Source organism: Alligator mississippiensis, chromosome 10 (assembly GCF_030867095.1).
Source record: "Alligator mississippiensis isolate rAllMis1 chromosome 10, rAllMis1, whole genome shotgun sequence".
In the NCBI taxonomy this organism is placed as follows: Eukaryota; Metazoa; Chordata; order Crocodylia; family Alligatoridae; genus Alligator; species Alligator mississippiensis.
Window position 1 is genome coordinate 1767385 of NC_081833.1, and position 26690 is coordinate 1794074.

A 26690-nucleotide genomic window follows, 5' to 3' on the forward strand; every position below is an offset into this window, starting at 1 on the left:
ATCTTCAGATGTTGAGGGCAGCATAGGAGCCTACGCAGAGTAGAGCAGAACTGATGTGAGATTAGTCTACACGAGACGCTAGAAAAGCACTAAACTAATTCTACTACGCATTAGCACATCCTGGCAAAAGCCGTGCTAATGCACTGATACGCAGTAGAATTAGTCTACCAGAAGTCTAGAATTAGTCTACCATGCATTGGCATCACGTAAAAGATGTGTGCCAGCGCTACTGCTCAGTGGCAGCAATTGGAGCGCGTTAAGTTAGCGCCCGCTATTACAGGTACCATAATTATAGCCCATTACATACCCACAGTAACACAAGTAGTTTGTTTAATGATTCCTATAGATAAAAGATAGAGAAGAAGTGAAGATCAAATATAAGATGAGGACAAAGAGAAAATTTTAAGCTGTACTCTAAGGAAAATTCATATTAGCAAACATATTGGAGTTTTGGGGGGGGGGTTAAATACTGAAATCATAAAAAAGCAAATGAAAGTAAACCGTTTTAATCAGCCATTTTATTATGTTTGCTACAGCATGCTTCCAGAATGCCACATGCAAAAAGTATAAAGCAGTATTAAAAGCTTCATTTATCTACTATATGAATTGCAGAGGTCAGCCTGTATAGAATCTGGAAAAGTATCTTACAATGTATTTTAATATCAGTTAGAGGGAGTGGAAATCCTTTTTTTTGTTTTGTTTCTTTTAGAAGCCACTGGATCAACCTATGGAGAATACTGATCATCCTGTTAGAGCCCAAAGAGAAGTGAGCAGAGGAAAGCTGTTTCTTGCAGCTAAACACCCAAGGTAAATGCACAAGCTAAATTTTAAATGACTATCCAGGACATTAATTGGTTTCCAGATACAACAACAGCAGCTTACTATTTAGCTCTTTCAAAGGTCAGGACCAACAGTTGACAAAGCATCAAATGCCGGCACCTTAATTCAAATGATAAAAGGATTTCCAAAGAAAATGAAAGTGTGCTGTATATTTAATGTGCAGCTGCAAAATGCTTAAAACAAAATCCTGATGTATGTGCTCAGACTTTACTCAGTCCAATTCTCAGCGAAGTCTCTGGGAGTTTGCCTTTATAATGAACAAATATGGTAGGAATATGATCGTTATATGCCCCTCTGACTACTGCGCATATAACAACTTGTTTTTAAAAATGTTTGAAAATGACAGAAAGAAGGAAAATTATCTTCCTTGAATCTCAAAACAATACATGTCTCTCGTATTCTTCCCCCTCCCATGTGCTAAATGCCAATTGACTGCAAAAGGAGAACCACACAGACAGGGATGAATGAACAGCAAAAGATAAACTCAACACTGAGGGCCTGAATGAAAAAGTGATCTAGAGAAGTAAGAAAATATCTAGTGACCATGTTAAGAGTCATTTTGTCATGGCGCTGACTAAACTGTGAGGTTAGCAAACAACTAAAAACACTGTAAATTTAAAAATACAATTAATTACTTTCATACCAAAGCATTTTATTTTACCAGCTTAGTTGTTACAGGAAATATAGGTGGTTAAATTCCATCAGTAAAGACCCACCTGCAGAAAATGAGGATACTTTGTCATTGTGGGGGTTTATTTGGCAAATAAGTATGGAAAAAAAACCCACATTTGCACCTCAATTCCAAGGACACAAACAGTGCAAATCCTGCTTTTCTCTTTTCACCAGTATTTAGGTTGGTCGCCCCCTCCGGTGTCTAGTCCCTGCACAGATGTGGGTTGCAGTCCAATGTACCTGCTTGTGCTACTTTTGGTTAATGACTATTTATTGCTGACTCGTATTTAGTCATGTTCAATTTGAAAAAGAACATTTAGAGTGAGTCAGATAACTTCCTAAAGAATGAAAAAAAATGCAATGGAAAGATATACTTACCTTGAAGTACTCCAAACTATTTAACAGCATACAAAACAATGCACACTTTGGGGCCTTTTGGAGAAGAAGAATAGGTATGTGGAGAACTTCCATATTAGAAAGAAGCTTCGTCTGCCCTGTTTTATTTTTAACATGAATTGATGCTTTAATGACAACAGTGAACAATTTCACAACAGAAAGCTATTGTGCCAATAGCCCCCTCAGTGTGTGTTGTTTAACACCCAGGGACTTAATAAAATACCCAGCTGCTTCTAACACAGCTTTATCCAAAATTAAGTGCATTATGGTTAACGTGCAGATCAAACACATGATTTATGCATGTGAGATACAGTGGAGGAAAGAAGCAAATTATATGCAATGAAGGAAGGAAAAGAAAGGGAACAATGGCTCAACTACATGAATCTTTGAAGACCTTCTGTCTGCTCCAGTTTGTATCTTGGGAGACGACGGAGGATGACTGCGGAGACAGGGAAGTCTAGAAACACATGACAGGTCTTTCTCCTTCTTGTACTCCCCTTCTTCCCAATGAAATCTCTATGTGGGCATAAATAAAGTACTTATAAACATTAAGTGATGCTCTGTACTTTGGATCCCCCTCTCCAAACCCCACATATAAACACCCTCCGTTGGAGAAGAGGACAGACCAGTGGCAGACTACTATCAATGGAAAGGCAAACGAGGAAGCACGAAGCAGCAAATCCCAATAACGTGCGAGCGTAGTGCTCTGCTTCTCTTGCATCTGAGGATGTCTAGGATGTGGGAGCCATGTCTTCTCCCCTCCCTGACCAGGTACTAATCCGTACTTCTCCAAAATGAACCTCGCAAGGTTTCCTGAGCCTCACCATGTAGTGGGTCATCCAAGCCCCATATCGCTACCAGTTCTATAAAGAATCCATAGGTGTATTATAAAGGTTTAGATGTTCTCTGATCCACCATGGACTGCCTGAGAACTTGCTGATGGCATCTAACAGGCAAAGATCTGTAAATTATACTGCTAGCTATGGTATTTGCCATATTCCAGTTGTTACTACTTACAAGACCATTATTGATAAGTGACAAAGAGGTAGATTGCCAGTAAATTATAAGTCTACAACTTCACTTTGTAACTCAAAGGTCTGAGCTTTACTCCTGTTACTAATGAGTCATCCCACTGAGATGAATGAATAGCATCAGCAGCACCAGAGGGTCTGTTTTTCATCAGTACATGCAGAGCTATGCAGGTATATCTCATTAAAGCTGATATTATACAGTGTTACAGATGCATAAAACTAATACTTACCTACCTCACAGTGGTGTTCAGAGACTTAATTAGTCTTTGCGAAGTGCTTCAAGACACATGGATAAAAAGCTCTATTGGATGTCAACTGTTTGCTGATTATAGGAATGACTGAGGCAAAAATCAACAAAGAATTTACATGATCATTAAACGTTCTGTATGTAAGATGGAAATCCATTCAAAAAGTGGTTCAGAAAAAAGCATGCCAACTCAGGTGGGTGGAAAACAAGCCACTTGGCAGGCCATTTCCTTTGACATGGAAAATCACCTTGCAACAGAACAAGGATAGCTCATAACTCCAGGTCAGAGGTTCCCAAACTAGGTCTGTGCAGCTCTTCTTAGTGGTTCAGGCAGATGGCAAGCTAAAATATCCTCTAGCTCCATCTCCTCGAGGGAAGCACCAGTCTAGACACCTGAAAGCAGTTACCTAAAGATAATCCATCCAGGCACAGAAGAGAGGACCAGCCGGGGCCACTGAGGGAGCCCCTAGGAGATGCCAAGATGCCCACTTCTGCCAGAGCTGCTGAGGCTTCAGTCACTGAAGCAGACACACCACCCAGACACTGCAAGAGCCACCCCCACATGCATTTTTTTTCCTGTGGTAGAACCCTGTGCGTGACTCTGTTTAACATGAAGAAGCTGGTGGATGGAAACAGCTGCCACAGTCTTGACAGGGCAGAGACATGGGCCTAGGGGCAAAGGAGAACCAGGAGACCCCCATCTCACTGCAGCCTTCTTCCACCTTTATAATATGCATTATCACCGAATGATTGAGTAAATGCCTAAGGACTTAGAGGAAAGTGTTTGAGTATATACACCTGTTTGTTCCCCGAGAGGCTAAAAGCAATCAAAAGTTGCTCTAGGAAAGCTGGGGTTGCCTGCTTCTAGAGGCACACCCTGGAGACCCCGGGAAAGCTGGGCAGGCACTCCTATGGCTTGAAGGGCCGAATCCTGGGTGTGAATTCCTGGGGCACACAGCACCCAGCCCCTCAGACCCTGAAAGCACCTGCCTGCCATAAAGCAAACAGACACATCTTCCACAACAAAGCAGCAGAAATTATTACTACGTATTGGCAGGGGTGTAGGTTGTAGCTGTGTTGGTCTAAGGAGATAGCCAGACAAGGTTCATTGGGTAAATGTGATAACTTTTATTAGACCAACTCAAATAGTTGGGGAAATTGGCCTTTGCAAGCTTTCGGGTATAAATCCCCTTCATCAGGCTGCAGAAGCATCTGCAGTGGGTCTGCGCTCTTCCTGGATGGAATGGATAAGCGTAGGGATATCTATCTGCTTTCGCTTTGTGCCACCATAAACACTTCTACGGCAGCACACAAAGGTGACATCTGTTTCCACCCTGAGAGTGACTGGGCTTAAGCTGTGCTGGTTTTACTAATACAGATACTTGTTGAAATCTGCAGCAGGAACTAGTGGGGGGGGGGAAAAAAAATCACAAATAAAGGTTGATTCAGATCATGTATTTATCTCTAGCTGCTCATTTTTCTGCTACAGAAAATAACCAGCTTCTGGAGTTCAAAGCTTCCTGTTTGCTCAGCAGTCTTGACAATAGAAAAGAAAAACTGTGCAATTACACCACTCCACTCGCATACAAGCTATTTCTGCTTACGACATTATCCTTCCCAGAACGATACTGAACCCAGATTCTACTGTACACCAGTTTCCATATACCCTGTCTGCTATATGAAGTTGTAGGATAATGGATACATGCTGTGCAGATCTGAAAGCACAGACTTGATCCAGACCACTGGCAATGAATCATTCAATACTTTAACAACAACAACACCACAAAGAGTTCAGGCTGCAGCCTGATAAAGAAAGACCTAAATTATTTATAAGGAAAAGAGAGCATGAATAAAAAGCATTTTAGAGCATGTCTGAAGATGCTATTCAACTCCAGAACAGATTAAACTGGTCTTTTTCCCACCTTAAAATTGCCTGAAGGCATATAGATCTTATAGTAACAAATGATATTCTTCATAAAACTTGTAAGTATAGCAGTTTGTTCCCTCTCACCTTAGAGAGAAATGTAATGAACCATATTAGATAGCATAAGAAACTCTCTCAGTTAACTAGGCTTCATCTGCTCGCAGAATTGTTCATGGAAAAATATATGTCATATACCAAACACTGGAGTACATCAGAAGGAATTTATGTTGGCCAACAAGGAATATATTTGCTATTTAAACACACTGGCATTTCTGAAAGTAGATGTTCAATAAATGCTGTGCATTTTTTTTCCTTTTTTTTCTATTTATGAACAAACTTTTATCCAAATAGTTTAACTCGCTCAATAGTTTTTGGATCTATAACAATGTGAATAATCAGTAAAAACTTGATGAGCAACTGTTACTTCCATGCACATATATCAGAAACATGTCTTAAAGTAACAAAAAATTACTGAAGATTTAAATCAATGGAATAGAACGTGTTTACACTTTGGAAGCAAATATCAAAAGCTCCGATTTTTCATTTATTTTAATTAACTTAGCAGGAGACCATAATCTAGTTACAATCTTAGGGCCCTTTAAGATTACCCTTTACCAGAAAAAAAAAATCCTGCCCCTACAGCATATTGCAAGAAAATAGTGTTTTGCAAATCATTTTTTCAGGGCATTTAGATGGATTACTGAAGTTATCTTTATACCTTAGTATTCATGTAAAATGCTGCTCTATATTGCATATAATACTAGGACAATTTTACATACTACTTAAATGCTTCTTGATATTTAAATGCACCTATAGCACTAACTGCATAGCATATTCATGGTAAAAATATCTAGTGGCATGCTTTGTTAAACTGCACAATAAACAGCATGTACTGCATTTCTTAGTATAAAAATTATTTTAAAAAAAAATAAAATATGCTGATAAAAATGTGGATTCCTAAAATGTATAGAAATCAAATAAAATTGTGAAAAGAACCTTAAAACATTAATGTTATGAAAAAGTTTGCAACAGTTAAGAACTACAATCATTTTTTTCTGAAGAATCATTTTGCTCAGTAGAATTAAACCCCCAGTAACCGAGTCTATTCTGTTTTCTTCTTCCCAAATGTACCCAGCCCAAATTGACCTCAGTAGGGACACGTATACGGAAGAGATCCCCCCCCCCAGAAAGTGTCAAATATTGGTATTGCTTCCTTTTTTTGTTTACAATCATCTGGTTTCAAAGACCTACTTGGTGTTTTTATGAATATAGTATATGCCAGCTTTGTTACACAGACTGATGCTCATGTCAGCCAACAAGGGACTCATGTTAAAACTCTGGGTCCCACTGATATCCAACAGAATTTGATGAACCAGTCATCAGGTTGAAGCCTGACCTTGAGTTTGCTGCATTAACTGAAAAGTACAACCCATGAAGAGACAATAAGAAGAGCGAGAGAAAAAACCACTTTTACTGGGCATTTTTCATTCTTCTTGTTCCTTTCAAATTTCTGTAGCCTCTTGCTATGTTTTAAAACTTCTCTGAGTGGAACAGAAGAATAACACCACTTTTATATGAACACAGAACCTCTTTCTCATCCCTGGAAAAGACTTTAAAAAGAATGAACTTCCTGAACACAGCATGTTGCATACTCACTTAAACCATACTGTTGTCTCTGCTATCTTGAAATACATGCAGGAAACAAAATCAAGTATGGTTGCCATTAAAAAAAAAAACAAAAAAAAAAACAAAAACAAAACCACATTTCTAACAGCTACTACATCATGGGATCTGACAGCCTGCATTCATTTCCTAGTTTAAGGAAAGGAATATATGGGATTTTCTACACCCTGGCATGGTAACTTGTTTTTAACTGTTGATTACATTTAAAAATCTCTTTGGATCTATTCCTTGTTAGAAAACAATAGAGGCATCTTGTTAAAACTAATGCAGCCGTTTAGAGATTTTTATCATTGTTGCTTTTGCTTTAAAACTGCCATTACAATTGTACCACTTGCAAAGAACAATTTTTCCAGCTATTTAGTTGGTCTAATAAAAGATTTCACATCTACTCAAAGAGGAAGGGCGTTTGTGCCCAAAAGCTTGCAAAGGATAATTTTTCCAACTACTGAGTTCATCCAATAAAAGATATCACGTCTACCCAAGAAACCTTGTCTACCTATGTCCTTACACCAACAACCCTGATGCCGTGTCCACACGACTGAGGACGTTTGGTTCCCCAGGGACAAGTAACAGAGGTGCACCTTGCATTACCATTACTTGTCCCTGGGAAACGTCTGTGCCACATGTGCTTTGGTGCATGGCAAGTTACCCCGAGTGGGGTAGGGAAGGTTGGGGCCAGCCCAGTGCTGGGGGCCTCCCGAGGCTGCAGCAGTGGCAATTCTGCTGCATGGAAGCTGGCTGGCAGCCGCAGCATGGCTCTGGTGGGCTGGCTCCACTTTTGAGCGGCGCATGCTGCTCATGCATGCACTGCTCCGCTTTCTTCTTTCACGGTTTTTTGACCCTGGAAATCCAGGGGTCAAAAAACACCCGTGGGGGAAAAAAAAATTGGAGCAGCACACGCACGGGCAGCACTCTCCTTTGCAGTGCAGAGAACATCTGAACGTGCAGTTCACGGCACCGCAGACGTGTTTGTAGCACCACATACCACACGGACATGCTCATCTGGACACGGCCTAAATGACTATCGCTTTTCTACTTTGGTGTTCTTTTAAAGATACACTTATATCAGTTTTGTTGTTTTATTAATATTTTTTTCAACTCTGAAAAGCAACTCATTCATTTTACTGTGAAAAAATAGTAGGAAGCTGTTTAAAAATTTGCTTGCGTTTTATCTTGTAAACCAAAACATCCCATAAATGTTATTTCTAAGATTTTAAATATTGCCAAGGCGGGGGGAGAAATCAAATACTCAAGAATTCCACAAAGTGGAATATTTGACCATAAAAAGCACAATGCCGCTGTCCTAGTCACAGCAAGAGTCTGCAAAATACTCCTGTTGTTGCCATTTCTTGCCTCATCTCTTCTTTTAAGTCTAATTTTGATCTGTAAATTATACAGAATACAGACCATGCCTTCCATTCTTCAAAGACATACACACTGTTAACTTTTTATATGTGAACAGTCCCACTGAGTTCAATGGGACTGTTCACATCTGTGAAGTTAACGATGTACCTAAGTGTTCACAATCAGTCGACACACTTTCTGTATGTTGCGAGGTACCTGCCATTACTGAAGGGCTGGAGAAATGCACACACCACAAAAGAACAAACAACCCTGAAGAAAAAAATTGGTTTAGTATTAAATTCCGCTTCTCATCATTTACAAGAACCACTTGGTTTTTCAGTCATCACAAACAACGAGGGGAGAAAAAAAACCACAGAATCAATACTATTAATACATATGTCATACGCCTCCCTTCTTCACCAGGTAAAAACACCAGTATCTCTCTACTCTCATGACCAAGTTTTTATTGCTCTCGCTGCTCTTTTCTCAGAGGATTATTTAATTAGTTGAAAAATGCCACCGGCGCTCAGATCTCGTGTTCAGGGAGGGAGTCTTCAAAGCTTGTTATGTTTAGGTATCTAAGGGACTGCAAAGCACTGTGTTACCCTACAATACATGACCAAAGGACAAAAAGAAAAAATACTTTCAACACACTTAAAATTTGGGGAGGCCAACTTGCAGGATGGGTGCCACAAGCTGCCTCGGCGTGGCACACAACGGATCAGGGCAGGGACAGGAAGCACAACAGCAGATATGGAAAGAAGCAGAAGGCAGAGCAGGAGATTGGGCATGGAGCAAAAAGACAGCAGCAGTTCAGGCCGAGGAAGGAGATGGGAATGGCACTGGGGGAGGATGCAGAGCTGGTTTGTAGCATGCCTGCCAAAAAGGATGCCCCCCTCCCCCTATCGCCTTACATCAGCGTCTCTTTAATAGGAATTAGCAACCAGATCTTGGAATCTTAAGATACGCCGTATGCTTAATAATATAAATAGGCAACAGAAAGGAGAATTAGTCATCCTGACAAAACCCCGACTTGTTCCCATCTGATGCTTGCAGAGTACAGTGAACATTTGAGAAGGTCAAACAACAACTGGGGTTGATCAAGAGCAAGTTTATGTCCCTCTCGCAGAAGAGAGCTGGTAGGAGGGTCCCTCCCTTCCCAGTTTTCAGACCTGTGCACAATCTCGACGTTCACTGTTCACTGTTCTCCAGATAAACAAACACTTCTGTCTTCTGTGCCCAAAAACAGGACTAATTAGGGACTGAGCTCTAACATTACAAAGGCAGTTGATATGCTGTGAGATTCCTAGAGAACCCAAAACAAGACACGAATGTGTAGGAAGCAGCATTAAGACAGATGGCAATATTCTTATCCTAGGTAGAGTAGAGCTCCAATATGGAGGAGACTGAATTTGCGATAACACATGGGGAAAGGAAGTGAATCACTGCTCGAAAGAAAAGGCCCATCTCCCCAGCAGAAAAGACAGGAAAACAAAAGGGAAGAAAATGTACATGACCTTGTCGGGACAACCAGAATTTCTGTAATAAAGGAAGGCGTCCAGGTTGTAGCCATGTTGGTCCAGAGGCAAAAGAAATCAGAACTCGTGGCAGAAGCGATGGCTTCTATTAGACCAACAAGATTTTTGCAGAAAGAAATCTCTTTAAAGAAATTAAAAAGACTTTTTTGCAAAAATCTCGTTCGTCTAATAAAAAATATCACTGCTACCATGAGTTCTGTAATAAAGGAAGACATTACATTTCTCTTTGTTAAGTATTACTTGACACCAGAGACAGAGTAAAAATAAAGGTTTAACCTTATAACTAAACTAAACTACCTATAACTAACTTATAGTGTGAAAAGATGTGTGTGGCATTGTGATTCTGCTCAGAGACAGCTCCAATGATGTCCTCCAGCTCTCCCAAAGGCCAATCAGGGAAAGCTCATCTCAAAAGCTGTCACAGCAATATGAATTATGAGCAACTAAGAAGTGTTGCAATGGAAACTGTCAAGTACTTCCAGTTTCTAAACAGCTCTAAGACAGCCCCAGGCCACATTCAAATCAAATGAAAGGCTCTGCATTAATCTCCAGAACTTCTACTTTACCGTTATCGCCTAACTAATATCAGAGAACCCCATCTACTGCATGAAACCTCACATACAGCCTGTATTGAGCCCACTTCAAGGAAGTGCTACAGAAGCACAGAGTGGATATGACCTACAGTAATATATTATGTCAAATAACTTCAAACATAACGTTAATAAAGTAACATCGAACAAATGGATTCCATTTATGAACTGCAACTAATCAATTATTTAAAAGCTGGAAGAGTGTCCATTTCTGATGCAGATACACAACCTAGTATTGCTACAAACAGGATGTGGTAAAAAGAAAACTAGTTAAAGGTGGTTATTCATTCTGCTGAGATACAGGCTGTACTTCCCCATGAGCTGGTATTGCAGAGAAAGCAACTTGTGCCTGGAACAACAGATTGGCTATTTAATTAACTGTTGGCATAGCAGCTTTTTAGCTGGCTGAATTATCTATGCGTTTCTCTTTAACTAACTGCGAGAGTTCTGCTGGAGTTTCAGATCAGACTGAAAACTGTGAAGCTGCCATTTCTACCCAGAGGTGCTCAGTCTGGTTTGGAACAAAAATGCAACTTATTTCCCTCCATAAATGTGGAAAAGCAAATAGAGAACCAGACACTTGAAGAAGAAGAAGAAAGTTTTAGGGCCACGTCAACCTCAGAGGGGCGACTGTCACGTCACAGACCGGAAAGGAAGTAATGAGGACAGATCAGAACTGAAAAAGGGAGATCAATACTGGTATGCACACTTTGAGAAAGGATATTCAAAAAATAGAGACGTTTCAGAGTGCCCCTGCAGGATCTGCAGTCTAGTAAACAACCCATCCAGTTAACTAAAGATAAAAAGAGAACTTGATCAATACCTAAAATTACCTACGCAGGAACAAAATATCTGATGACACTGCATGGTCCATAACTGAGCGGACAAAGGCGTAGCAAAAATCAGCAGCTGGGAGTTGAAGTCAGCAAGACTCAAACTGCGAGGATGATTTAAACCATCCTCTTGCTATAAGTCTGTGCTATCGCTAGCAGAATGGAGCCCAGCGTTAAGTGAGGCAAAACTACACTGCAAAGAAACAGCAACAGCAAAAAAAACTGGTGCTTATTAAAGAATATACTATATTTACTGTCAACGCATTTGCAATTATATGATTTGATGACTGGTGTACAAGCAATTATGCTGAAGTCTGGAAATACAAACAAGCTTGTGGCAAAGTACAAGCTAGAAAACAAATATCAGAGCTATGTAAACCACCAAAAGAAGGGAAGAAAATATTTTCAACATAATAAATAAACTTTTTCAGTTGAACACACCCATAGTTATCACTGATCTTTTTTCCATATTCCAAAACCTCCTGCAGAAGAGACATGCTATCTCTCACCTTTACTATCTCATTCTAGCACGATGACTATAAAGGAGCTCATCACAGCTCCGTCCTTAAGGCTATACACAGTAAAGGCAAAGCAAGTGTAAGGGCAAAAGCTAAAAATACAAAACATCCCTGAAATGTGCATCTCTAGACCTAGAGCTGAGTAATGTATTTATACAAAGCGCTGGGGTCCCATTTTGATAGGGAACACTTGGACTTACCACAATATAAATAAATAAATATGGAGATTAAAATCTTTCTTATTTTTATTACTGAGGCTATAGTTGCCTACTTACTTAATAGGATACTTCCAAACAACTGCCTCAACTTTTATTATTCTTTGGAAAGAATATGATTGAAAAATATTTAACCAAATGGATTAGAAATGGTAACATTTAACTGTAAACCTACCAAATTAGGGTTGCAATCCCCCTTTGTTTGGCAATGCTGCTAAAAGCTCAACTTGCTTATTTTGCTACTGCTATGCAACAATACATCAATTATTCAAGAAGCAGAAGTGTTGGAAACTCCACCAAACAAACAGGCATTAGCACTGTCAAAGGGAGGATCTGGGTGTTCTGAGGCAAAGTACTTTTGGCTGGAGTGGAAAACTGTTAATCAGTCCTGGTGCTTGGAAGCCTTGAAGAGCTTTGCTTGACATTTGTTTAAATGGGACATTTGTTAAGTTTTTCACATAAAAAATATGGCCAACCTTTCAGTTGTTATAGTTGGATGGAAGCCTTTGTCAGACTATTTCATATATCAAGGTTAAAGAATGCTTCCATGAGACTGACCTCTTCTAGAAAGTGCTTTGAGATCTACAGATGAAAAGGGCTATAAAGGAAATAGGTATTACTGTTTCTTTCAAATTGGGGGCATCTACGCGTGCACATTTACTGTGCAGTAACCAAAATTACTGCGCAGTACGGGTGTGTGTCTATACATGCATGACCATACTGCACAGTAAATATGGTGCATTGCGGTAATGTGGACATAAATTTGATACCTGCATGATACAGGTATCAAATTTACACCCGATTAGTTACTGTGCAGTAACACACATGTAAACGCCTTGCTGCACAGTAACACTGGGCGTGTGGACTGACTTGGGAGTAACTTATTACCAAGTGAGTCCACACACAGTGTTAATGCACTTCAACACCTGCATGTGTAGACACCAACCTATTTCCACCTACTGCACAGTAAATTTAATGGGATGCAAATGCACACAGAGATGTGCATTAGGTAGATGTGCATGTAGCCCATTAGGTAGTATTTTCTATCTAGAAACAAAAATGTTTTTTAACCTTGATAGCAGGAGTCTCTTGACACCCTTCTCCCACAGCTATGCCAGTGCACAGTTGTAGCAGGGAAGTCTGAAGACGTCCTCTCCAGCCAGAAATAGAGGCGAGTCACTGGCTTGGCCAGACCCAAGGCCAACCCACAGCACTACACTCCGTGAAAGACTAGAAGGCAATTACCACTATTTTCTGGAAGGGCCACTGAAGAAAAAACAAACAAACCATCTTTCGCACAGTCCTGGGAAAGAGGGAGAGAAGCCCAACATCTTCTCCTGCTGCAAGTGACTTTCATACTGCGCTTGGTGGCCAAATGAGACCCCAAATGAGGTGAAAGACAGGCTTCTAGGAATAGAGCAGAGCTGCAAGGATTCCCAGCACTCACACTGGCATGGAAGGACAAGCCCACTACCAACATTAGCTCACTATAACTTATTTCCTAAACAGCTTTCAACTACTGCATTGACATGCAAGTTAGAGCCAGTGTATTTCTTTACACTTAATCAGCTGTAACAATTTCTTTCCCTTAAATAGTGTGCCCCATGAGCTCCAGAGTAATCAAGCGTGCAGATCTGTTGTTATATGCTCATATACTTGGATTGCCCTTGCAGTACAGAGAGAAAAGAACAGAAAACCCTTGGCCTTCATAGTCTCAGCATTTACTCCCCAGACTAGAAAGGGCTGCTGATAAAGTTACAGTTCTTCAGTCTCAAACAATGTTTTTAACCATCCTATTAACTCCTGTCCATATTCTACCATATCTACAGTTCTGATCTCCAACAGGCCATATGTGCAATAGCAAACAAATCTTTAAAATATAAAACAAACATACTGGATTCAAATAGAACTTACCAATCTTCTGATGGAAAATCTTATCAAAGGTTAATTCTCCTCTCTCCTCAAGATACTTCTGCATCACACTGCGGATACTGAAAAGCAAGAAAAAAAATCCAAGAGTGGAATGATCACTTATTTTTAATAAGACAGTTTACAAACCTTGGAGAAAAGAATAACTGAAGTTAAAAGGAGGAAGAGGCAGGTGCATGAATGTAGTAGGGGTGCCACTCTGTACCTGGCTCTTCAATACCTACTACAGCAGATAAAGACTGCTGCCTGATCCAAAATCCATAAAAGCCAATGAGAACCTTTCCATTGACTTTGACAGACTTTGAGCTAGGCCTAAAGCAGCACAAGAGGAGACTGGGGGGAAAAAAAAGTAATCCCATAGCTGGGAGAGCAATCAAAAAGCTGAACAAATTCTGCCATCTAATTTGTAGTACTCAACACGGCAAAATAATTTTGTTTTTGTTTTTTTAATCAAAAATGCATTCCAAGCTCTGGAAAACTAGACCGAAACTGCTCATGCATGATCCTTCTCTAAATAGTGATTTTTTTAAAGACTTGTAAAAGCTTAACAAGTTATTTTGGGGGGAAAATAATCTATTGTAAATAATATTATTACATTTTTTTAGCTCTAACTAAAGGGGGTGGCTGAACATTTATGCTTCAAGTGTGCCAGGCAAATTACCAATGCTGAGTGGTATAATTTTGTTAAAATTTTCCATGATAAAACCCATACTTTTCTCCTAATGGTTAAATATATCATATCTGAGCATATAAAGGATGAAACACAGTAAGCCTGCATGGTTCCACAGCAGGTTCAAGATAAGTAATACGGTTATAGCCCTCTTCACCTATATTTTTGCCCAATGCAAGGTTGTGTGCGAATGAAGGAAGCAGGTTTGTTCTTTTTAATGCAATAGTTATATTGCACGGTCAGCTCCTATTCAACATGGCCTGTAGCTTTCCACTCAACACCTTCAGCCAGGAGACGCTTTGGATGTGAGGGTAGGCATTGCCTTAGCTGTCAAACCTGCTGCAGATTTTCCTTGAAATGGAAGAAGTTAGGGCAGGGGAAAGTGCAAGTACTAAGCCCATACCAGGTGTAGCAGAACTGGCCGAGTCTTCTGACGACAGGCCAAACCCGTCACCTCTTTCTAGTTACCTGCACTGTGGACGCCAGGTATACGCTAAGACGAGCTCAGTCTGGCTGTTACTTCACTTCACTTCTGCATACAGACTGGCATTACTGTCTGTCTTTCAGTTTGGATTTCTCTTTTACTGTCCCTTTCTCCCTCTCTCCAAAAACAGGATATTTTAAAATATTTCATTTAAAATAAGGAAAAAATGCTCGAGGTTTTCCAAAGGTACCTTAACTACCTCACACTGCACATACTTCAAATCAATGCAAATATTCAGAAGTTTAATGAGTAGTATGCGTAAAACCACACGTGTATAGCCAGGGCCATCTAGCACTGTTACGGGAATCTTAACTTTGGCTTTTCCCAATTTATAATTTAAATTTATGGCCCTGACATTGTGTTAATCCAGTTTTTGATTTGTACTTTTACCTATAACATTTGGTATCTATTTTTGAAGACTGTGGTATCACCATAGCAGTTCAATGGAAAACAGTACTATATACTTATTTTACTACCACCTACAAAACAAGTATAGTTCCCTTTGTAGGAAAGAAAAACAGCTGGACTGAGTCACGTGACTACCGAGTCCAACAGTTACCTATTTGTAGTGGATTCTGCAGGCAAGTGTTAACAAGCAAAGTAACCACTCTCATGTGATTTTTCCTTGTTTTTTATAAAGCAACAGACACTTTTAGGTCCCCCTATTTTTAATTCATAGAATCATAGAAGTCGGGTCAGAAGGGACCTTGTAGATCTTCAAGTCCAACCCCTGCCTGGGCAGGAGGGAAACTGGGCTTAAGTGACCCCAGCCAGGTAGGCATCGAGCCGCTTCTTAAAGCCCCCCAGGGTAGGAGCCAGCACCACTTCCCTTGGAAGTTGGTTCCAGATCCTAGCCACCCTGACTGTGAAGTAGTTCCTACGGATGTCTAATCTGAACCTACTCTCCAACAACTTGTAGCCATTATTCCTTGTTTTCCCGGGGGGCGCTAGGGGAAACAAGGTTTCCCCCAAAACCTTCAGGTCCCCCTTAGTGAGTTTATGGACGGTCACAAGGTCCCCCCTCAGCCTTCTCTTGTGAAGGCTGAACAGGTTCAGGTCCCGTCGCCTCTCAGTGTAGGGTCTACCCTGCTGTCCCCGGATCATGTGGGTGGCCCTCCTCTGGACCCTCTCAATGTTGTCCACATCCCTCTTGAAGTGGGGTGCCCAGAACTGGACACAGTACTCCAGCTGTGGCCTGACAAGTGTCGCGTAGAGGGGGAGGATCACCTCCTTGGCCCTGCTTGAGATGCATCTGTGGATGCACGATAGGGTCTGGTTAGCCCTGCCGACCGTAACCTCGCATTGTCGGCCCATGTTCATCTTGGAGTCAATGATGACTCCAAGATCCCTTTCTGCCTCCGTGCTCTCAAGAAGGGAGTTTCCCATCTTATAAGTGTGCTGCTGGTTACTACTGCCCAAGTGCAGCACCCTGCACTTGTCCGTATTGAAACACATCCTGTTTTTGTTAGCCCACCTCTGCAACCTATCCAGGTCTTTCTGCAGTCTTTCCCTCCCTACTAGTGTGCCCACCTCACCCCAAATCTTGGTATCATCAGCAAATTTGAACAGGTTGCTTTTCACCCCGTCGTCCAAATCACTGATAAAGAAATTGAACAGTGCGGGCCCAAGGACTGAGCCCTGGGGGACTCCACTGCCCACTTCCCACCAGGTCAAATATGACCCGTCCACCACCACCCTCTGAGTACGATCCTTCAGCCAATTAGCAATCCATCTGACTGTGTAGGCATCGATGCCACAGTCGCCTAGTTTTTTAATGAGAATGGGGTGGAAGACAGTGTTAAAGGCCTTGCTGAAGTCCACAAAGACTACATCCACGGCAACACCTGCATCCATTGCTTTTGTGACCTGATCGTAAAAGGCAGTCAGGTTGGTCTGACATGACCTACCCCTAATGAAACCGTGCTGGTTGCCCCTCAGCATCACCCCTGATGCCGGCCCATCACAGATGTGCTCCTTGATGATCTTCTCAAAGAGTTTCCCCAGGATTGAGGTAAGACTGACGGGCCTATAGTTGCCCGGGTCCTCCTTCCTCCCATTCTTAAAGATGGGGACCACATTGGCTATCTTCCAATTATCTGGCACCTGGCCTGAGCACCACGAGAGCTCATAAAGCCATGCCGAGGGCCCAGCAATAACCCCTTGCTAGCTCCCTCAACACCCTGGGGTGGAGAGCATCTGGACCTGCTGATTTGGACACGTCCAGCTCCTCCAGAAGCACTCTAACCCGGTCCTCCTCAACCTTAGGTCTTGAGGCGTTCCCCTCGAGTCCATCTTGAAACACGGTGGGGGAGTCCCGGTCCCTGCACAAGAAAACGGAGGTGAAGAATTTGTTAAAGAGGTCTGCCTTCTCCTCTGGCATGACCACCAGATTGCCCAGCGCATCTTGCAGGGGCCCCACATTTCCCAGTGCCTTCTTCATCCTCCCTATATATTTGAAAAAGGACTTTTTATTATCTTTGATCTTGGACTCCAGTCCTAGCTCTATGTCCGCCTTAGCTTTCCTAACAGGCCCCCTACAGGCCCGAGCAGTGGAGGTATGCTCTTCCTTGGAGATACCCCCCCGCCCCCCCACTTCCACCGGGTGTACACCGCTTTTTTGGCAACCGGGTATTCCCGGACGTCCTAATTACAAAAAGCTAATACATATTACCACTCGGTTCCATCAGATTCAATCAGGCCCTGAATTAACACTGCAGAAGCTGCTCACTGACTGTACTGGAAGCAGAGCTGGATTCTAAAAGCTTAGTCCTTGTACAGGCAGTTTCTGGAAGACTAACTGGTATGTCAGGGAAAATTTTGTAAAACATACTCCCGAGATATAATGATGCTCGCGAAATACAGTGTATTGGTTTGTTCCATTACAACAGGCATCTTCATAAAAATAGATCATCCTCACTGTGGTTCTCTCCTGCTGAGCCATCAAATGATTGCTTGCATTATTCACATGCAGGCTGCAATACCAGGTCCTACAGCTACAAATTCCCTTTGACCTCAGGGAAAGCACTGTCAGATGCTGAGGACCTGCTTCTTATGTAAGCCATCATCCTGCTAGCTGCTGAGTTCCTACATTTCCCACCTGTATGTGGTACTCGTACAGCCTCCATCACCACGATACCCAAAAGCCTCGAACTTGCACATACACATCTTCAGCGTCCCATTTAACACGTGGCCATCTAAGGTGCATAAAGATCTAGTTTCCAAACCAAGGTCATAAAGGAAATCTGTGGTAAAGCCTGGCCAGACACTAAAACCAAATTCTTGAATCCTCCTATGGTGTCTTAACCACAAAACACTATTTCAGCTATAATTTATAACCCTTTGGAAGCACTGTGTGGGATTTGAATACAGACCCTCCTACACCCAAAAAAGAATTATATCCAAGAGTACAGGAGTGAAGTGTACTCTGTCCAAGTTTGCAGATGACACAAAGCTATGGGGAGAAGTGGACACGCCGGAGAGCAGGGAACAGCTGCAGGCAGACCTGGACAGGTTGGACAAGTGGGCAGAAAACAACAGGATGCAGTTCAACAAGGAGAAATGCAAAGTGCTGCACCTAGGGAGGAAAAATGTCCAGCACACCTACAGCCTAGGGAATGACCTGCTGGGTGGCATGGAAGCGGAAAAGGATCTCAGAGTCCTAGTGGACTCCAAGGTGAACATGAGTCGTCAGTGTGACGAAGTCATCAGCAAAGCTAACTGCACTTTATCGTGCATCAGCAGATGCATGACAAACAGATCCAAGGAGGTGATACTTCCCCTCTATCGGGCGCTGGTCAAACCACAGTTGGAGTACTGCGTGCAATTCTGGGCGCCACACTTCAAGAGGGATGCGGATAATCTGGAGAGGGTCCAGAGAAGGGCCACTCGTATGGTTAAGGGCTTACAGGCCAAACCCTACAAGGAGAGACTGGGGCACCTGGACCTCTTCAGCCTCTGCAAGAGAAGGTTGAGAGGCGACCTTGTGGCTGCCTATAAGTTCATCACGGGGGCACAGAAGGGAATTGGTGAGGATTTATTCACCAAGGCGTCCCCGGGGGTTACAAGAAACAATGGCCACAAGCTAGCAGAGAGCAGATTTAGACTGGACATTAGGAAGAACTTCTTCCCAGTTCGAGTGGCCAAGGTCTGGAACGGGCTCCCAAGGGAGGTGGTGCTCTCCCCTGCCCTGGGGGTCTTCAAGAGGAGGTTAGATAGGCATCTGACTGGGGTCATCTGAACCAAGCACTCTTTCCTGCCTGTGCAGGGGGTCGGACTCGATGACCTATTGAGGCCCCTTCCAACCCTAACATCTATGAATCTATAAACCCCTCCAATTCATTGAGGGGGCTCAGCATTTTTTTTAGAATTAGGTTTTGGATGATAAATTACTCCAAGCAGGAATCGGTTCTTTTATCCATAAAGAGATGGGCTACATAAATTGCTGTGGTGGTGACAACACAAACAAAGGATTATGTTTTCAAGTGGAAAAAAAGCAATTGGCACTAGCTCTTGTTTTCATGCTCAAGTCCTCACAAAAAAAAATAAGATTTTATTTATTTTTATATATATATATATATATATATATATATATATATATATATATATATATGATTTTTCTTACACACACACACCATGCTTGATGGAACTAGGATGTTATCAAAGTTTTATTTACTTTATCAGTCATTTTTTTAAATATTCTAACTTAACCTTTTCATAAATAAATTCAGTTCACAGCAAAACATTTAAATAATTTTTCCCCCTATAAAATGAAATCAATGTTGGCAAAATGGCTTTGGTTTTACCTAACCAACGTTTGAAGCATGCTGGGACAGTGGCAAAAGCATCTTCAGCATGCCTTCGGACCCTAAAGATGCCAGAGTATTCCCCACAGTATCATCTGGACATGATCTCCCCCAGCCTGCATGGCAGTTCCCCGCAAGGCCCACTGCACTTATTCCATCCTGCTTCGAACCCAAGAAATGCTACAACAGAAGAAATGTGACTTTTATCACCATCACATGGTTCGCTCCATTCGGATGCTACACCTTTTTTCTTCCACCCTTCATGTGCCCTCTCTACTTGGGCTTTAAGTCATTCAGTCTGTACAGCATCTACCTACCACAGAGAGCCCCTGTCCTTGCTGGGTCTTGAGGCATTACCGTATTAAACCACATTATTAGTAATAACAAAGTTAAATAAAATATTCTCTAACGTATCACATTCACATAAAAATATTTTTGTCCCCACCATTAAAAAAAAGGTACTGAAATACTAAAAGTGTTGTATGAGTACTGGACCAAAAATTCCACTTCTGTTATGAAAGAACTAATTCAGAGCTTTTACTCTTCTCTATGCTGTTATCTAATATTTTTTGGTCTAATGAACAATGTGTCAAAGGAACAAGAGTTCTCTCGGCTAATGAATCCGAACAAATGTGCGCTGATCAGGGGCTAGCCAAACGCAAAGCGTGTTTCAAGCTCTAAATGCCCTCATGCATTCCTATAAGTAGGATTTAAAAACCTGTTTGCAAATAAATTGGGTTTCCATTAAAATCTCCACCAAACGGAAAATGTCCAGACACTAAGCTACTAATCTGGACAGAGAATTGCCTAGAGCAGACTCCCAGGTTCTGCGCTGGTGAATTTTCTAGCAGCTCCAAAGCACTGAGATTGATGCTGCCCCTTCCTCTGAAACCAAGGACAGACACAAAGCCTAAATCCAGAGGCAGCCGTGGAGCAGGACTGCATCCATGAATTCTTTATGCCTATGGGAATCACCAACTAGACAGAGTGCACCACAAGTACCTTTGAAACAAGAAAAATCTCTCAATATGTTTTCTCGCCATTATGTCTCCAACAGCTTTATCTGTAAACAATCTCTATAAATAAAAACTGTGTTTCACTGAAACTTTGCAGCTTCTGAGCATTTCTAAGTCGCCTTCCAACTCCAAATATGCCTTAAAAGAACAAGTAATGCATCACTGTTAAAAACAGGATTACAGAAGTGCTCTAATATGGTATCTCAAGGAGGAGCACAGAGCGAGAAAGCAAAGGTGGTTTGGGTTTAAAAAAAAAACAAAAACCTCAATAAAGCAAATGTCTTGGGGTCCATTGACAAAATGAAGACTGTGTAAATCCTTATGCCCACCGCTGCTGGGATAGAAATAAAGGAGCTCCATGCTGATATAAGGATGTGCACTGCTGCCACTCATAAAAGGATAAGGCAATTAGCTGGCTAATTTCAGATACCATCATAGGAAAAAGTAGGCCTGAAGGAGGGACCTGAATGAGAACACGTTGACCGTGGGGACCAGCAGAGAAAGAGCACTGCTTGCGTATGGGGTGGCTTGAAAGAAGCCTGTTTGCATCAAACAACTATAAATAAACCTTTTTGTGAGCAGCCCTGATCAGGCCAACCAGATTAGGTTCTTTACTTTCCAAGCAGAATATATGCAACTGCAAAATAAAGAAGCTGAGCCAAGGAGCCTTAGATGGCATCCCAAGATCATGCTAAAAAAGTAAGCTTCCCAGGCTAACACATTTGTTTAAAGAAAAGATATCCATCAGGGCTTGACTTCAAGGGGAAGACATTTTCCACAATTAAACATAAGCTGTTCTTTCTAAAGTTATGCTAATCAATGCATGACAAGATAGAGAGACAATAACTTCTTTTACCTAGGCAATTCCAATGCCAAAATACCAACCTGACATTTATTTGAAAGACGGCCCAGGAAGAAAAAGTAAAAGTAAATTGTCTGTACCCTTCCTTTTTACACTGTATCATGTATAAAGTAGGACTGATATGCTCATGCTGCAGAAGAACTGCATAGCCGTAACTCTCCTTAGACTGACTGCACAGGAGGCATAATCCATCCTCCAGAAGGGCTGGCAAAACCGCAGTGTGTACCTTAGAAAGAAGAGCATTTTTCCTAGTAGAAGTCCAATGCAATTAGGCTAAACTTGATTAGGACTGCAGCAAATAAAAAAGTATGCAAGAAATAAAAGTTAAGGGGAAGAATTAGTTGAACAGAAAGCTTTAAATTTGGCTGAGCTTTGCCACTAATTACAACAGGCCCAGAATTCCCCTCCTTCCTCCCCTCTTTTCTTCCTCAACTGCCTCCAAAGTTTATCGATACTGAATTACTCTGCAGGTCTTCTGAAAACATTTCTCAATCTGTACAATGGAAAGGTGAAGGAAATGGAGATGTGATGGTAGGCGCACACGTGCATATTGTTCCTAATATAATGGAATCAAGTCACTCCTGACAACTGGCCTTCCAACTATAGCATGTTACCTGGCAGATATTTTTTTTAATGATATATCTTAGCAATGGGTTTTTGGTTTTTTTCCCCACCCAAAGGCTAGTGGGGTTAAAAAAAATCCCTTAAGTCCATGATGTAGGTTTATTAATTTAAGGAAGTAATGAAACAGTAGTTTGATCCCCACCCCACCCATCCCTGGTCTGATTGCCTGGCCTTGTTTCTGGTATTATGGACCCACTACATGCATTAAGGTTGGAGAGTCAAAGTCACAGTAATCAGGAAGTAGACTAACCTACAACCTGAAACAACGTGGGAGCAGAATGGTGACCTTACACCTAAAGTACTGGACTGGGATTGGGAGACTGGGGTTCAACACCCAACTTCTGCAGTGAGTTCCTGCATGACCTTGAGCTGCCAAATGGAGACAGCACCTTCTTTCATCCCACATTCTGCACAGTGACTTGCTAATGAGGGGCCCTGATCTGTGTCCAAGGTTTTCAAATCTAAGATGATAAAGGGCATGGAAAGCAAGTATACGAGGAGAGGCTGAAAGCACTAGGCATGTTCAGCTTGTGGAAAAGGTGCTTAAGAGGGGACATGATAACAGCCTTCAAATACTTGACGGGCTGCCATAATGAACAGGGATAGCACCTTTTCTCTCTTGCTGCAGAGAGAAGGACGTGGACCAATGGCTTGAAGTTGCAGCAAAGTACATTTCGATTGGATATCAGGAAAACTTCTTCGCTGTGAGAACAGTGCGGCAGTGGAAGAGATGCCTAGGGAAGGGGTGAGGTCCATTGCTGGACGTGTTCAAGAAGAGGTTGCACAGCCACTGGGCAGGGGTGATCTAGGCATAGTGATGCCTGTCTTTTCCTATCGGTGTTTCCCAGGCTTCTGGGCTTTGCTGGTTGCCCCAGCCCCTCTTTCCGATGCATGCGTCAGGATGTTGGCCATAGTCAAGGCTGGGCTGTGCCAATGTTCTGGCTGGAACCAAAGCCAAAGGATCCTGGATGGAGGGTCTTGCCCCTCCACTCAGGGTCAGACCAATGCCAAATTTGGGGTCAGGAAGAAATTTTACCCCATGGTCAAATTGGTATGGACCGGGGGAACGCCTTTATCTGTAGCAGGGGGCATAGCCCTCTACTTTGGATCTCTTGAGCATGTATAAACAACCTTTTGCAGGAAGAGGACATTGGCTGCTGTGGTTCCCTTGCTTTGCCTGTGGCAGGTTACAGTGCTACTATATCTGTGTTGTCAGGGCTGATGGTCATTTTACCAAAAGGTCAGATGACAGATTTGTCTGGGATGACCTGGATAGGACTGATCCTGCCTTAGGAAGGGGGCTGGACTGGATGACCTACGGAGGTCCCTGCCAGCCCCATTTCTCTCTACTTCTACAACTCCATGTAGATGCAAAGCATGAGGACTGAAACAAAGAGTCTGTGCACTTCCCCAGAGTAAGCACTTTTCTGAACTTAATATAAGAAATGCTCATTAACCTTACCCTGCTGTCGGCACCCCTCAAAACTAACTAGGTCTCATCATTTTTAAGGCTTCAAACAATCCGTTTCAGGGGCCCTACTACAAGCCTTGAAAATGAGAGGGAGATATCAGCCCTCAAAAGTGACCAGCTCCCATCACCTTCAAGGCTGCTTCCACTTCATGTCTGAAACCAATTACAGTTCAGTTAAATGGAGCGCAATTAGGTTACAAAGCAGACAGTGAGGATGAGAGATCTTACATAATTAACAGCTATTCATTCTACTTTAAGCAACAGGTGAGACAACGGGAGTGGTGTTGCATCAGGCAGTTACGGCGCTTTTCAGTGTGCATAAAAATGGAAAATGGAAAAGACTGCACATAGAGAAAGCAACTAATCTCACACTGCATTTGAAATGCTCGCTTTTGCCTTCATTCTCCATTTTTCTCATTTGCTATTCTGCTTTCTCCTCCTTTTGTTTCTGCGCTGCTGATCCCTTTATTGCAAACTGCTATTTCTCCTGTTTATCTGTCAGAGTTGCAATCCCGTCATGCTTTGTGTTCTCCGTCACCTTCTGAAAAAGTCTCGCTTTTCTTTTATTCCCTTCTTTTCCCTGGGCTCTCCCTTTCCTTTCTTCACTCTCTCCTTGTTTCTCCCTTTCAACTGTACCTTTGCTGTTCCTATCATCTTGCATTCCTCAGTCCTATCCTTTTTTTTATGACGATGACCCACACCCTGCTCTCTCCTCTGCTTTCTCACCCCTCACTATTGTACCAGCCAATACAAGGGTCCCTCCTCCTTGTACAGGTGATTGTCCAAAACTGGTGATAAAGAACAGGGCTCCAGGAAAGGCACCAAAGTTCCCAGCTCATTCACTACTAAACTGAGTTTCAATGAAATCAAATGAATGCCAAAAAAATAGTTTTAAAAAACCCTTTGTCTGCAACAGGGCACCCACAACTGAAGTAGCACTTGGACAAAAGAGATCACGGTGCAGCTAAATAAATGGGAGGGCAGTAAATAAATGCAGGCGGAGGACACATGACCCTGAGCTGTGCCCCCCTACACCCCCAAGCCTACAGACAGACGCAAGGACTGTTACACACCATTACTAGATACAAAGCAAGCAACATTTTAGAAAAGATCAAATACAGAAAAAATGTCCATATACCGAGACCTCTCAGTCCTGATATACAACTGAGAAAGAAACCTGAAAAACTCAAATATAACTACCAGCACATAACTGTCAAGGTGGATGTTCCTCAAAAGTAATTTTCTCCCAGGAAAGCAGGATTTTTCAGAGCGGGAGAAGAGAGATGAAGGCTCCGGACTCACGTAATTATTCCCCATCTCCAGCTATCACATTAGGGTGCTGTAGGAACCACCATCGCTACTCTCCTTTGCTTAGGACAGACCACATCCATCTTGGTTGTACTGGCAATACACACCTCTCCAGCCGGACAGGAGGATTGCAAATCTTGAATGAGTCTCTAAACTACAGCGTGTCACACGTTCACCATCTCCTGGACAGACGATGGCACCGTGCTCAGGTACGGAAGGTACAGAAGTTACAAGATCAGCATGCAGCATGCATCAGCTTCTGTTCGTGCAACAAAAGTAAAAAAGTACTATCGCCACTGCTCCAGATGCCTCACATGGCCTCCACTCAACTGTGTCTCCAATTCTAGTGGCAGCACGCGTTACTACTACATCAAGCATTTTGAAGTGACAGGTATTTTATATACAGGGGTTTCTGTCCAAGCAATTCATGAGGCAATGTTTAATGGCAGAGGGGGACCACCAGATAATCCCTTCTGACCTGTTTACCACAGACCCTTAATTTCACCTTGGTGTCAGGAAAAAGCCTTGCAAGGTCGAGAAGAATTCATTTTTAGATGGCTGGCAGATAAAGCACCCCTGAAAATGGAAATAAACGCATTTTTTCTTCCCTCGAGCACGTTCTGTGGTATTGCTATGATAATCTTGACAGTAATACAGTGTCGGCAATTGACTTCAATTATTTTAATAGAAAAACAAAAAGAGGCTGCAGATACTAAATTAACGAGCGCATACTCTCATTCCATTCATTTTCTCATCACCTGGCAACTGAGTAGCCATGAGTAAAGCCGGGGGAACGGGGAGCCGTCTCTCGTCTGCGTATGATGCTGAATGCTTCTTGAGCCCGACATCACAGCTGCCCAAGAGCACACCTGCTATTAGCAGATGTTCTGGCTTCAATCTTAACATGCCAAATGTTTCCATTTTCTTTTCTTTGGGTGACTGTCGAAATAAAGGGTTGCCGAACCCTAAAGCAGCTCAGCATTTGTTATAAACTTAATTCCATTTAATACCCCGGTGTTTTCTTACTTGCTTGCAAAGCCATTTAGGTGTCTCTGTATCTTTGGGGAATTTCCAGCTTCCGCATCCATATGTTGAGACAGAAATAACATGCGAGTTAAACAGTCTAAGTTTGGGCTTTATACTCACAGTTCTTAAAATGGTATACTGTTGTCACCATGCCAGTTTGTGACATTGTTTCCCACCAGACATCCTCTTTGGCTTGCATATTACTGCCAAGGTATGCAAATTTACTCATGTCTTGGATTTTTTGCCTTTTCATGCGATGCTTGAGTTCAGAGTCACTGGGGCTCTTGTTACACTTGTATTTTCATAACTGATTAATCCCATTCCTGTAAGAACAAAAGTAATGCCATACTGGGCACCTCTACATGAGATGCTTAATGCCCACTGGACTAATTCCACCAAGCATTAGCGCGGCTGGCAAAAACCATGCTAATGCACAGTAGATTAGTCCAATGAGCGTCAAGTGTCACAAAAAAAGCGTTCATTTGTGTCCATGCAGAGCAGACTTAGGCCAATGAGCATTAAGCAGCACAAAAAAAGCGTTCATTTGTGCTGATATGCAGTAACACTGATTACAGCGCATTAAGTACTTGTTATTACAGGTACTAAACTTAATGCGCCATAACTTTGGCTCATTAATGAACGTGTAGACACGCCCACTGGCTCAGAT

General features: G+C 42.2%; 1 protein-coding gene across 2 annotated transcripts in view; it reads right to left on the reverse strand.

The window, feature by feature from the left end:
- Positions 1-26690, reverse strand: part of GRK3 (G protein-coupled receptor kinase 3) — a 106648-nt gene that overhangs the window by 66116 nt on the left and 13842 nt on the right. For both annotated transcript variants that reach the window (XM_059713330.1, XM_059713331.1), the window contains exon 2: positions 13746-13822. In XM_059713330.1, coding sequence (XP_059569313.1) covers positions 13746-13822 — 77 coding nt within the window. The remainder of the gene's footprint in view (positions 1-13745; positions 13823-26690) is intronic.